The sequence below is a fragment of the Cryptomeria japonica genome, chromosome 9, assembly GCF_030272615.1.
Source record: "Cryptomeria japonica chromosome 9, Sugi_1.0, whole genome shotgun sequence".
NCBI lineage: Eukaryota > Viridiplantae > Streptophyta > Pinopsida > Cupressales > Cupressaceae > Cryptomeria > Cryptomeria japonica.
The window spans coordinates 430,399,704-430,412,654 of NC_081413.1; the positions used below are offsets into that span (position 1 = coordinate 430,399,704).

A 12,951-nucleotide genomic window follows, 5' to 3' on the forward strand; every position below is an offset into this window, starting at 1 on the left:
TCTGATAAAAATACCTCGCCTGATCTGTTGAGGCCAATTTATGTTGGTGTATGCCTTTTCAAAATGTTTAAGTTTTTGTGAATGCATTTCCATTTTAATTGTATACTAATTGTAATCTGTGAATTTGAAATATCATGACAGGTTTTCTGGAGGTCAGTCTATCATCAATACTGGAATCAGGATCTTGCATTCTCGAAAGTTCACTTAGTGATGTGGCACTGAAGATATGTTCCCGTGCCGGGGAGGGCATTATATCGGGTCTGCTATATGCTCTGCTAGGTGTTTCGGCAATGACAAGGGTATATTGTTTGAGAAGACAAAATTAAATGAGCAAATTAAATAATTGACATTGTACATGTCAAAAAAAACCTAGAAACAATATTTAGAAAATATGACAAATGTGAGTCTAATCTGATTGCACCTGAAAATCCAATTATATGTATGTAGCAATAATATCCACCTTTGTTAAATAACATGTTTCTATTTATTGCATTTTATATGATGGAAAGATTTAATTAACTTTGAAAATCTCAAAATAAATTTTGGTATGCCAATATACCCACAACTAGTATATGTCAAACCTGTAGAAGTTTCTAGATCAGAGGTTCTTGGGAGAAGCATTTAGAAGTTTCTAGATCAGAGGTTGTTGAAGGGGATTAGGGTGGCTTCTTCTCTTCCTCTGGCTTCTCACCAACAGTTTGTGGATGATGCTATCCCTTTTGGGGATGCTTCAGTCATTGAAGCTGGTTATTGGAAGTCTATATTGGAGGACTACGCTATGGCTTCTGGACAGTATGTTACTTATAACAAAAGTGAGCTCTATTTCTTTAATGCGGACCAGTTAATTAAAGACAAAGTTATGGGGATTTAGGTTGTCAAACTACTACTCGTTTGGCCTCCTATCTTGGGCGTCCTTTAATTTCGAAGAAGCCAAACAATAATTATTGGAATCATATCATTGAAAGGTTTTAAAAGAAGCTAGCAGGGTCGAAAGGTAAACTCCTTTGCCAAGCTGGGAAATTACAACTCTTTGTAATGTCCCCTATTTATACACTGTCAATTCCCAAGAGCAACATCTATGTCACTACCTTCTATCACTATTAATTGAGCATAACTAACTAATTCTTTCTAATATAGCTTATGATGCCATTAAAACCATGCCTAAACCCAAACCAATCTGACCCTATTCCCAGAAGAGGCTTGGCTGCCTAGGGCGCTTGACACCACCTCCTTAATGTAGCCCAAATTACCAGAACTCAGTCCATTCACCCTTGGGGCCTGCAGCCCAGATTTCAGGAAGAGTCCTTTAACCCTTGGGGCTTTCTATTGAAGTGGTTTTACTCTACCCTTCCTTAGCAACACCTATCTCCCTGGGGGAATAGAAGAATCAGAATAGATTAAGTACTAAGACTGAATATATTTGTCTTTCAATTATTATGAATGTATATTAAGTGTGACTATCATACATATTGCAGTCTATATTAATATTATTGATATTACTTTTAAATTCTGCAAAAGAATATTATTAGGCTGCATATATTAAGCACATCCCCATGCATACCACCAAGAACGAGGATGTTACTGCCTCTAACTTAATAACAATTCTGATCGGATCTGATCAATGGTGATCTCCCTGGATGCTTTTGATTCCTTTCCTTTATATCTCTTAATGTGAGGGAGAGGTCACATCTCTTCATCACGTATGCCCTTTGGAAAGAGACACACCCTTTCACCATAAGCAACTCTTCATTATTTCTGCCCTTTGAAAGGGACACAACCTTCACAATCAGATCTGTACTTCTTATTTAAATCAGACCTGCACCTCTCATTCCCAAATTATGCCCCTCTCAAATGAAGTTCTCTTCTCCCTTTTATATCTCATATTTGAGGGAGCCACAACTTTTCATTTTATGTCTTTTGACTATTCATTAACTTAATTAAACCTTGATTATAGTTAGTTATATTCTTTTATATTTTTTAACTTTTTCAATATTTAATTTTATTATTCATTATTTATTATTAAATTCTATTTGAAAGTGGGGACATCACACTCTTGAAGACCTCTTTGCAAAATATTCCATTCTATTATCTACCTCTATTCAAAATTCCAGCTTTTTATAGCTGATAAAATAGAGCAAATTCAAAGGACGTTTCTTTGGAATGGGACTAAAGAACATTCAAGAATTGCTTTAGTAAGCTGGGATAAAGTTTGTGCTCCTAAAGAGTTTGGAGATGTAGGTATCAGAAGGCTAAAACTTTTCAACAAAGCCCTCCTTGATAAAATTGGTTGGCAATTTTTGGAAGGAGCAAAAGATTGGGTAAATCTTTGAGGAATGAGGATCAAGGGAGCTTTCTCCATGCTAATGATTTACCCTACGGTTCTGTTATTTGGAACAACTTGTTGAAGATCAGAAATATCTTAAGACAAGAGATGTGGAGAAGGGTTGGTATTGGGAAGTCCTCTTTTTGGGATGATGCTTGGAATATTGGCCCACCTCTATCCTCTTTTAATGATCTAAATCAAATCAAAGAAATGCTAATAAGACAAAATGGGAGACAACTTCATGTTTATATTTAATGGAAGGTGAGATGCCAAGTTGGAAAGATTTTTGGGAATAGCTTACATGAGGTAGAAATCTTAGAGGTGGAAGACAACAAAGTTGGGCTGCTGCTTTACAACATCTAAATCAGCAAATTTGAGAATGTTTGTCCAACCTAATATTGGCCCTAGCGACTTTGACTAGAAACAGGTGTGGAATACTAAACTTATACCCAAGGTGAATTGCTTTTGGTGGATTGCTATCCATATAATATCCTTATCGTTGATAATCTTAACAAAAGAGGCTTTCAGTTTGTTAATAGATGTTCCTTGTGTTATGAAAATATGGAGAATATTGATCATCTGTTTTTTCATTTGTCTTTCTCAAGAGAGGTTTGGTCTCATGTTCTCTCTTTGCTTATGATTGATTGGGTTTTTCATAGTTCTCTTAAACAATTTGTTGAGAGTTGGTATAGATGCCCTTTCTCTCATAATATCATTTCAGATCTATATTGACAAATCCCCCCTCTTGTTGTTTGAGGATTATGGAAGGAAAGGAACAATAAAATCTCTTGGGATCAAAAGAGAATTAACAAGGATGTGTTCTTGAGCATAAAACAACAAATTCAGGAAAATATAAATGCTATTGTTATGGTTATTCAAAGGATATGCCTACTTATAAGGATCTTTGAACCAATCAAATCTAGGGGATAAAACAAAACTTAACCAAAATAAATTGGTTTAATCACATCATAAGAAATAATACTGTTTGGTCTGCTCCTAAGGAAGGATGGGTGAAGTGCAATTTTGATGGTTGTTCTAAGGGGAATCTTGGGATGTCAAGTGTGGGGGGAGTTATAAGAGATCATCATGGGAAGTTAATTGAAGGATATGCTAAAAACCTTAGTGTGTGTACAAATAATGTTGCTGAAGCTAATAAGCTGCTTGGTAGGGTATTAAAAGGATGAAGGATCTGGGATTTACTAAAGTTGTTATAGAAGGTGATTCTAAACTAATTGTGTAGATTCTCAAAAGGGATATTATTGGTTCATGGTAAATTAGGGATATGATGGATGAAAGCAAAAATATTGGTTAGAGCTTCCTTCAGTCCAAGATAGTGCATACTTATAGGGAAGGTAATAGGGCAGCTGATGTTTCTAATGTTGCTCTAAACTATCAAAATTGGGAACATTGGAACTATGTTCAAATTTTTTTAAGTATTAAGGATATTATCTCTAATGAAAGATAGGGGTCAAATTTATCTTTTAATAATTGTATGGATGGCGATGATTGATTTATTCATTGAGAGTGCTGGGGTGTTTTAATTATGATTGATAAAGCTATGCAATTTACTAGCAAGGAAGGTGGTGTTTGTACGCCTAGTATGATGACTGATCTAATTAGCAATCTTATTCATGATTACTTGGAAAGCCTTAATTTTTTGAAATTTGATGCCCATTTATACTTATGGGATTTTGTCACCTCTTACATGTTGAAAGACCTTTCAAGCAGCTTGATCGAGACTACTATTGATAACAAAAATTAATATGAAGGATTTGGTGAATAGTTGTGTTATTGAAAATCTCATTTTTCGTGACGACTAGAAAGTTCAAATATTAGTATTTATTTCCCGACAGACTCAAAGATGGCTCTCTACTTTAAAAGATAAAAGTTTCAATTGAACTGGCAATGGTCATTGTGCTTTGCTTCTCCATTCTAAGGTATTTGGTGAGGATTTTGGGAAGATTCCTTTGAGAAAGATTGCTTGCAAAGTGTGGGTGTGGGGAATTATGGGTGGGCCTAGGAAACGATCAGAGTCGATGACGTGAGATACTCTCCAGTGGAATGTGGAACTCTAGGATCTCTTTTTTAGGGCTGGTTTTACTCTGTTCTTCCAAGTGATGCAAGGCTACAATGACACTTCAAAGTTTTGTAATTCCTAGTTTAAGGGAGAAGTGACTATTGGTAGTTTGCAGTTCATCGTCACTCCTTAGTTGATTGTTGAGGCTAGTAGGTCGGAGTGCGAGTGTATGAAGGTTGTTAAAAGGAGCTCCGAAAATTATCAATGATTCATTGACAAGTTCTTTGAAAATGGGGAGAAGCCAAAAAGGTTCCAGAATGGCTATGGTAGGGTGAATTTACTTCCTTTTTCTCTAGTGAGTCTTCATGTTATGCATTATTGCACTCGTGAGGATTGCTATATGACTGTGCATGGTTATCAATTCCCCATCTTGAATCATATTAGGCATAATGGAATAGTTAATGTTCCTTTTTATTCATTTTTGTGTCTCCAACAATGCATTGAGAAAGTTGCTTCTCCTCCCCTACACTAGGGCCTCATGATGGAAACGTATAAATATGTTCTTATCATTAACCCACATGGTAACCCTCTTATCATGGGTAGCTTTGTTAGGATTGAGCTTGTAGAAAGTAAGCCCCATTCTCCCAATAAAACCCAATCCTTAGGGGGGGGACATTAGAGCCAAAAACAAAAAGAAAATTGAAGCTGCCCCTGTTCCCTTGGAAAATGAATTGTTGAAAATTACCCCGGATAAACATAAACCCTCTTCCTTTCTTTCGAGTTCTTTGAAAATGATAAAATTAGATTTTAAGGGAACCAAAAGTAAAGGTGTGACCATTAACATCATTGATGATCAAGAAGGAGAGAATAAAGGTGGTGAGATTGTCAAAAATGTGGGTGCTTTTGGTTCTTCCCAATTGGAGGGTCATCGGTTTGCTCAAGTGGATCAGGCGTCTTCAAATGAGAAAGGTAAAGATGCAAAAGGCAAAAAACCTGTTCAAGAGGAGGATGAGTATGACATGTCTTCTGAGGAAGAGTTTATTCCCCGAAAGGACAACGATAGTATTGAGATTGATAGTGATGAGAATAGTGAACAGAAGATGGAAGAGGAGGAGATTTAGGTGGAGCATAATGACATAAAAGAGGCCTAGGAGGAAATTGATGTTGATAAGGAGGTTACAGTTAATGGGGTTAATGTGGATTAGGCTGAGGAAAATAGAAATTAGACAAAGGAGAATTTGGATGCCTTGAATGCTTAGAATAATGATAATGACACCATTGCTGCCCTTAAAGCTCAAATTGCAAACTTACATGTTAGAATGGGAGATCTGGACACTAAGGTGGAGGGAGCCAATATGAGGTAGAAATTCAAACAGATGGAGAATGCCATCTGGACCATCATCTCTATCACTGATGCCATTATGAAAAAGGTTGTTATGGTTATTGTGTCTGGGCAGTCTAAGATCAGGAAGCAACTGAAGAAAAATGGAAGGACCCAAGAGAACAAATATTTTGTAAAGGATGGGAACAAAAGGCCATGACTGGATGGGTGGAGTCTCTTACAACACTAAGAATTGGGACATGATCACTGCTCCCAAAAATTGATGTATTTTTTCAAGTTCTTATGTCTTGTTGTTTTTTGGGTCAAAAACCTTTTTTGGTATTATGGCCTACATGCCTCTTTGGTTATTATTAGTACTTGACTCTCTTTTCGACTGCTTTATTGCTTATGGTTACTATGGTTATAGTGTTTTGTTAAGTAGTTGGGCCTGTCTAGTCATTGTTAGGCCTATCTACATTTTGTTGGTTGTTCCTAGTGATGTAATCTCGGATCTGGTCTAGGCTGTAATGGCCTAGTTTTGCTGCTTATGTTCTATGGGATCAGGGCCCTTCCCTACTTATATAATAAAAAACAAACCTTACAATAAACGCAATGAGGGTTTCATTATTATTAGAACGGTGTCACATGTGATAGTGTGGTTGCAGTTATAACTTATGCCATTGCGTTTCATAAGTGTCAAGGCCATTGCATTTGTGGTATGGTGGTATCACCTTGCTAGATGTAGTACTTACTCTCGCTTCAAACATGAGGCAAAGTAGTGGGAAAAAGAATGACTTTTCACATTCTTTGACTATTGAAGTTCTTCAATACATGAGGGGAAATTTACAATGTAAAAACATGAGCCCAAGAAGGAAAGAGAGTAGGAGAGGAAGAGTTGGGAGTTCCAGCTGGTTGTAGGAGCAGAACTATTTAATGAAAAGAATGAGTGTAATGGTAGGAAGGTTCTTATATACACCTTATCAAGAGCTCTTTGTAAAAGCTTTTGTCCAATTGAGAGCAAGTTGAGCAATTCGCCACTTCCAACTAGTTTTTCCCCACACTAGGTTTCTAGGGTAAAATTATTGTCACACTTGTGCTTGATGTTCTTGTTGTGTTTTATCTTGTTGATGCAACTGCAAGTATTATTTTGATTCCAACAACTTAATAAACACTAGTTCTAAGACATTTTTACATGTAAATCTCTATCTATAAATTTTAAGTATAACTCGAGTATAGTGTTCTAATTTGTTTCTTGCAAGACACAAAATGGAACATTGTGTGCAATAGAACTTTTTTTCAGATTGTGAGAACTCCGTAAAACATAAGCAAACCTAAAAGTAACCCTAGACTGAAATTATAGACAAAATTTAAAGATATGCACACCAGACAGGATTTTGCTAAGAGGGTTTCCATACACAAAATACTAAGTGCCTATGTTTGCTCCAAATGCATTCACCGGACTACTAACATTCAAGCCTTGCATACAAAATTTTCAGATGCTGAAGTAAATAAACTACTAAAAACAAATAAACACAACTTCCTCGTAGCTATATCAAAGACCGGTGCTTTGCTGCAAATAAGATCTTGAAGGAATAACAACAAAAGAATTCAAGAAGTAAACAATTAAACTGTATTCAAATTTAAAATTTAAATAGACAGTTGTGGTCAATACAAGCCTGACCCATTACAATCTCCTTTCGATATACTTGATGAAATATGAACATAATTTTCACAATAACTTCAGTTGAATAACAATTTCGGCAAAAGGTGTGCTCAGGCCAGATTTTCTTCACTTTATAGAGCTGGGTAGAGTTAACTAACCTTTTAGCCATTTTTCCTTAGCTTGGTGTGGAAAAAATGTGGCCAAACCCTGTAAAAAGTGTGCCTCATTGCAGCTTAAGTCTGTCCTCCAATATTGGTGCAGATCACTAATAACTTTACAATTTTTTACTATTTTTGAGCAGATAAAATAGATGGCAGAGGCAAGGCAAATGGGCATCTATTTTTGGTCTTCTAGTCCCTGGCAGATTCACATAACCATTTGCCAGCTTCCCATCATGACTGGCTGAAGATTCACAAGGGGTTAACCCACCAAAAAGTAAGCTCTTCTCTAATTTTCCTCTCATTTGTGAGTTGGCAGAAGAAAACCAATGTATCCACCCTGTTTTATGTCCTTTAAGCAGAAGAAACAAGTGGCAAAGCCACTCAAAAGATACAGTCTTATTTTCTATTCTTCCATCTTTGTTGGTTGGGTGTAAATCACTCACACATCTACCACTTTTTTTAATGACTCGTGGAGAATTACCTTTCTTAACCCACTTTCATGTGCAACCTACTGAAAGTCAGCCTTTCATCTTTAACCAGGGCACTGTTTCATGCTCAATTTGCCATGTTTAAAAACCCTTGGCAAAGCCAACTTAGGTGCATGCTTGCTCCACGTTAGCCTTTTATCTTGACCTTTGGCAGAAGACACATGTGCATTTTCCATTATGCTAATTTTGACAGAAATTCAGTTTTGGCCAACCAAAATGTGCGCTAAGCATTTCTTGTCAATCATTTCTTGTCAGTTTTGATGATTTAAGAGGAATTTTTGGTAGAGATTGCCTTTTTAAATTTCCACTTTTCCATATTGTTTTATTCCTTCTTTTGTCCCAGAATTGCATTTGTTCATCTCTTCTGTCCCTGATTTGTCCTGTCATTCCTTGCTCCTTAATAGTTGCTTGATACTTCATCATCACTTACTCCTTATCGGGTTTGAGACTTCACCCTACCAAAGTCTTTAGTTTAATTAAGGCCTTTGAAACCACACAAAACTTCTTGTCGCATAGCATTTCACAATTTTATCACTTAAGAAGAAATTAGGTATTTGGCACATTTTTATGAAGAATGTTCTCTCCAAGTGGTCTGTGAGGAAGTGTGAGGAGTCTTCATGCATTTATACGGAAAAATCATGACATTTTTTATTATTTTTTCTGATTTCTTGTGTTTCGCATTTGAATGTGCCTAACAAGTTTTATTATCAAACTCATCAAGTTTCTGGTGAGTACTCACCAAAAATCTGGTGTGTACTTGCCAGAAAGTCTGCGAGTCTTTCTAGCAAGTAAATGGCTTGAAAACTCGTTTTGTATTTTACTCAGTGGGTATGCCATCTATGGGTCAACTATCTATGAAACAAAAGTTGGTTATGATGTTATCCTCAAGAAGATTATTATGCTATAATGGGAAAAAATGCAGCTAACAAATTGAGGCAAACATAATTTTAAGGGAAACACAACAAATGAAGTTAACTGGAGCACTTACAATTCGCTTTGATCATTTTGTTAGCCATTACAATTAACTTTTCCCATGACCACTTATAAGTTATAACCTAAGGTAGTAGCTGACACACTAGAAGGCCCTTTTAGACTTGGATTGATATGTACACAGACTGCTGTTGCGCTTATACTGGTAGAAGTTCAGAAGTTGCATTGATCTAAAATAATTTAGGACACAAGTTAATTGAAGTTCAGAAAGACAAAAGAAATTCATCAGGAAGTGAACAAGAATGTTGAAATTGTGCAAGTTTGGTAGCTGGATAACTTTTTAGTCATGAGATAATGGTTGGAAAATTTATTTTTTTACTATTTTCTTGACAGGCTCTGAAGCAGGTGGACATGATGCATTCTGTCAGAAACTAGGTGTTATGGTCTTTCCAAACTTTGAAATAAGCATCATAAGGGTTTGATAGACATTGGAAACTTAGAAGAAGTGGTATAACTATATCATAACTATAACTTATATAGGTGTGCAGTTATATCATAAGTATATTTCTTCAGGAACGGATGATATAACTAGTAGCAAGTAGTATGTTTTCTCATCACCTTTTGTTTCTAACCTTTCCTAATTCGTTTCAATTTGAGAACCTTGGGAAAACATTGCTTCTTTAGAGGATACCCACTTGTCTGAAGGTGGTCTCTATGCCTAACAGGTCAGAAATGTTAGGTTTCTGGAGGAAAAGGTGTGTACATGTTACTCTGTAGGGTGACCTGACCTTAACATCATGACCCAATATCACCTTTGAAATTTAAAAGACATTAGTTTGTAAACTAATTTACGATTTTACGCCTAAGTTTCTGATGTGTGTAACCTGTTTTATGTCGCATATATTTTTTGCACCTAGTGTATAAAACTATTAAAAAGGATGAAGAACTAAAATGCCTTTGTCTGAAACTTCATTCTATTTCCTGTAGCCTTTTTTGTAATGCTTTTAATTCAATATGGTAAAGATAACATAGTTTCTGTATGCTTATAATGTCCACAGCAGATGGTTCAGCCTTAGCTAGAGATGTCTCTTACACTTTTAGATCTACATGACCATCATCTAGATCTGCAAAATCTGCTATTACTGACATCTCCATTGTGAAAAATGTGTTTTCTGCAAAAAACCATCTTGTTTTATGCAAAACCCTTGTTACTGGACTTTTCAATATGACATCATCATTTTTGGATGGCATTTATATTCGTTGGAAGAGTGGGGCTGGACAGACTATCAGTGACAGCTTTATGGTTCTCAATTCTAACATCTACTGTTCAACTTTTCTACTTTCTTATTTTTTTGTTTCCAATCTTCCTTTTGAACTTAGAGCTGCTTTATGTACTTTGATTTACATGGTTCCATTTCTTTGCTCCCTAGACCAGTTTGGACTTTTGGTCTAACATATTTTCTTGCTTTTAACACATTTACCAGCTTTAGTTGTCATTGAATATGTTAGTTTGATTTTATATATATATATATACACCAAACTCTCGAACTTCTGAAAAGATAAAAAGAAATTAACATTTATTGCATAGTGTGATGGCCCAAAATTTTAACTTTTGCAGCAGTCCTGGTTATGACAGATTCCAAAAGCAATTTCAAAGACAATCCGAAACAGCAAATTGTTCTGTGTAAATCACAGAGTCATTCCTCTTTGCAATGAATTTCCTGTAGCACTTTTGTAGTAGGAAACCTTTAAGAGATTCCACAGAAAATAAAAGACATGCAGTGCATTTTCTTATATTTTGCCAAGTGCAGTTATCCTAATTTAGTTTACAAAGCACCAAGATCTTGTCAGTGGGATAAACGCTGGAGAGGTCTTATGTTTTTCATTTTCAATAAGCTTCAGAACTGATGTCTTAGATAGTATCTACGAGTGTGACAATGTCAGAATAGATTGACTGATGATATTTGGATACTGCTTTCAATTATTGCACTCACAAAATCTTATTAATTTTCTTGCCAATCAGGTCCACAAGTCCACAACTATCCTACAACAACTCGCTGCCATTTGCAGTGCAAGTGAAGGAACAAACAAAAAAGGAATCATTTGTTGGAACTCTTTACAGAATTGGCTTCTTAGCACGGTATTCTCTCTTTCTCTCATTTTGTGCGTGTATCACCAACTGATGTAGAAATTTTGTAGGAAATAATTGATATTGATCAGACAGCTTGTCATCATCTTGGAATTAAGGATAGATTGTAAATTATCTTTGTAAAATCAGTACATCCTTTTATATATATGTTACTTGCATTTATGGAATAGTTGAGATAAGCAATGTTTTTGGTTTGGTTCTTTCAGGTGCATGCCTTGCCAGCTGAATATCTGAAGCCAGGTGAAGCAGAAACTCTAGTTCCAACATGGTTGAAAGCTCTTCAAGGTGCAGCCATAGATTACCTTGAGAGCAAGAAATCTCAAGGAGGAGGGAATCGTGGATACATGCAAGGTGTTGGTGGCCGTTCATTAAAGCAGATTGTTCGAGAGTTCACAGATACGCACAGACATGTGCCTCCTAGCTTTAATTCTAATTAACATTGTTTGATGATACAATGTGATGCACAAGCCTGTGTAATTCTAAAGTGTTGTTTATTCCATTGCAAAGCAGTTGTCCCTAGGTTTAGTTGTGCTCAGTAAAGGTCTAAGCATCGATTCAGTGCCATGCAGCTCATTGTAACGAGAAATGTAAATTGAAGTGATTTGTTGAGCCCTAGCTACTGGCATTGGCTTGATTCGTTGAGTTATTATTCTCTGTGTTCCATTCTTAAGCAGAAAAAGCTGCTTTATGTACAGTATTATTTGTAAAGGTTAACTACACAAATAAGAGTAATGTTTTCCATGCTTATTATTTTTCGCATTAAATATTGGCTTGTCCTTATTGAAAATTGATGTAATTTTTTTTCTTTCTACAGTTATCTATAGGATGTTTATATCTCTATTTTACACAGGAATTTGTCCTTGAGACTTTTCCAGGAATCCACGCCCCCAACATGTTTCAAGGATGCAGGGACACTTTGAAAACATTTCCAAAGTTATCCCCAAGCCCCTGGCTGGACCAGAAATCTGTTGGAAATGACTGGGATGGTGGGGGGAATGTATAGCCATCATTACGACGGTCAGGGACATCTGTGACAAACATCAACCATCTAGAGGTCATCCAGGTATTCCTGGATGGCCAAGATATAAAAGAACCACTTACGATTAAACCACGTTCATTTTGCCTCTTTGTGAAAAGAAAAGAGAGAGGAGATACCTGGATGGCCAAGATATAAAAGAACCACTTACAATTAAACCACGTTCATTTTGCCTCTTTGTGAAAAGAAAAGAGAGAGGAGAACAAAACAGAACATCAATGAGAAGAAAATCGGACAGTATCAGCACTGTCTCATTAGGTAAGTTTGACATCCAATGTTTATTCTTTCTAACTTATTTTTTATTTGTCTCTTTCCTTTTAAGGTTTCAAACTCTTGCTATTTTTTGTTTGTTGTGTTTAATAGAAAGTTTAGTTTTTGTTTCTCCTTTTCACAAAAGATGAGCAGCAGCGAGAATTATCTTGGTGAAGAGGTTGAGATTGAACAAACAAATCAAATAGATGTTGGGGATGCGTTGGGTGGAGTGTTGTATGTGAAGTGGGAGGTAGCCCTTCTGAATGCTATTTTGCTGCCTTAAAAATTTATGCAAAGGGTTCATTTGATACCACCAAACCCCTTTTGCAACTAGTGATAACTTTGCAAGAAACCAAAAAATAACTCATAGAGAATAAATATCGGTTGTGCCAAGTGTGCTAAGAGGAATTTCAAGGGGCACTAGACTAGGGTTTCTAATCATCTCTTGTCCGTTCTTGAACATGGGGTTTGTTGGTGTATTTTTTGGCACATCAACTTATGGAACAATTTTTCTTCTTGAATAGGGAAAAATCACCCCTCAAGGACTGAAAAACTATTAAGGCACACTCACTTAAGTGCTAGAAGTGTGTGTCTTTGTTTTTCTTCCAAGA

At 36.1% G+C, this 12,951-nt stretch overlaps 1 protein-coding gene across 1 annotated transcript in view; it reads left to right on the top strand.

The window, feature by feature from the left end:
- LOC131077852 (transportin MOS14) overlaps positions 1–11,799 on the top strand; it is a 334,725-nt gene extending 322,926 nt beyond the window's left edge. Inside the window, exons 22-24 of the mRNA XM_058015436.2 lie at positions 142–299; positions 10,927–11,043; positions 11,259–11,799. Of these exons, the coding sequence (XP_057871419.2) occupies positions 142–299; positions 10,927–11,043; positions 11,259–11,489 (506 nt within the window). The 3' untranslated portion in view covers positions 11,490–11,799. The remainder of the gene's footprint in view (positions 1–141; positions 300–10,926; positions 11,044–11,258) is intronic.
- The last annotated feature ends 1,152 nt before the right edge of the window (positions 11,800–12,951 follow it).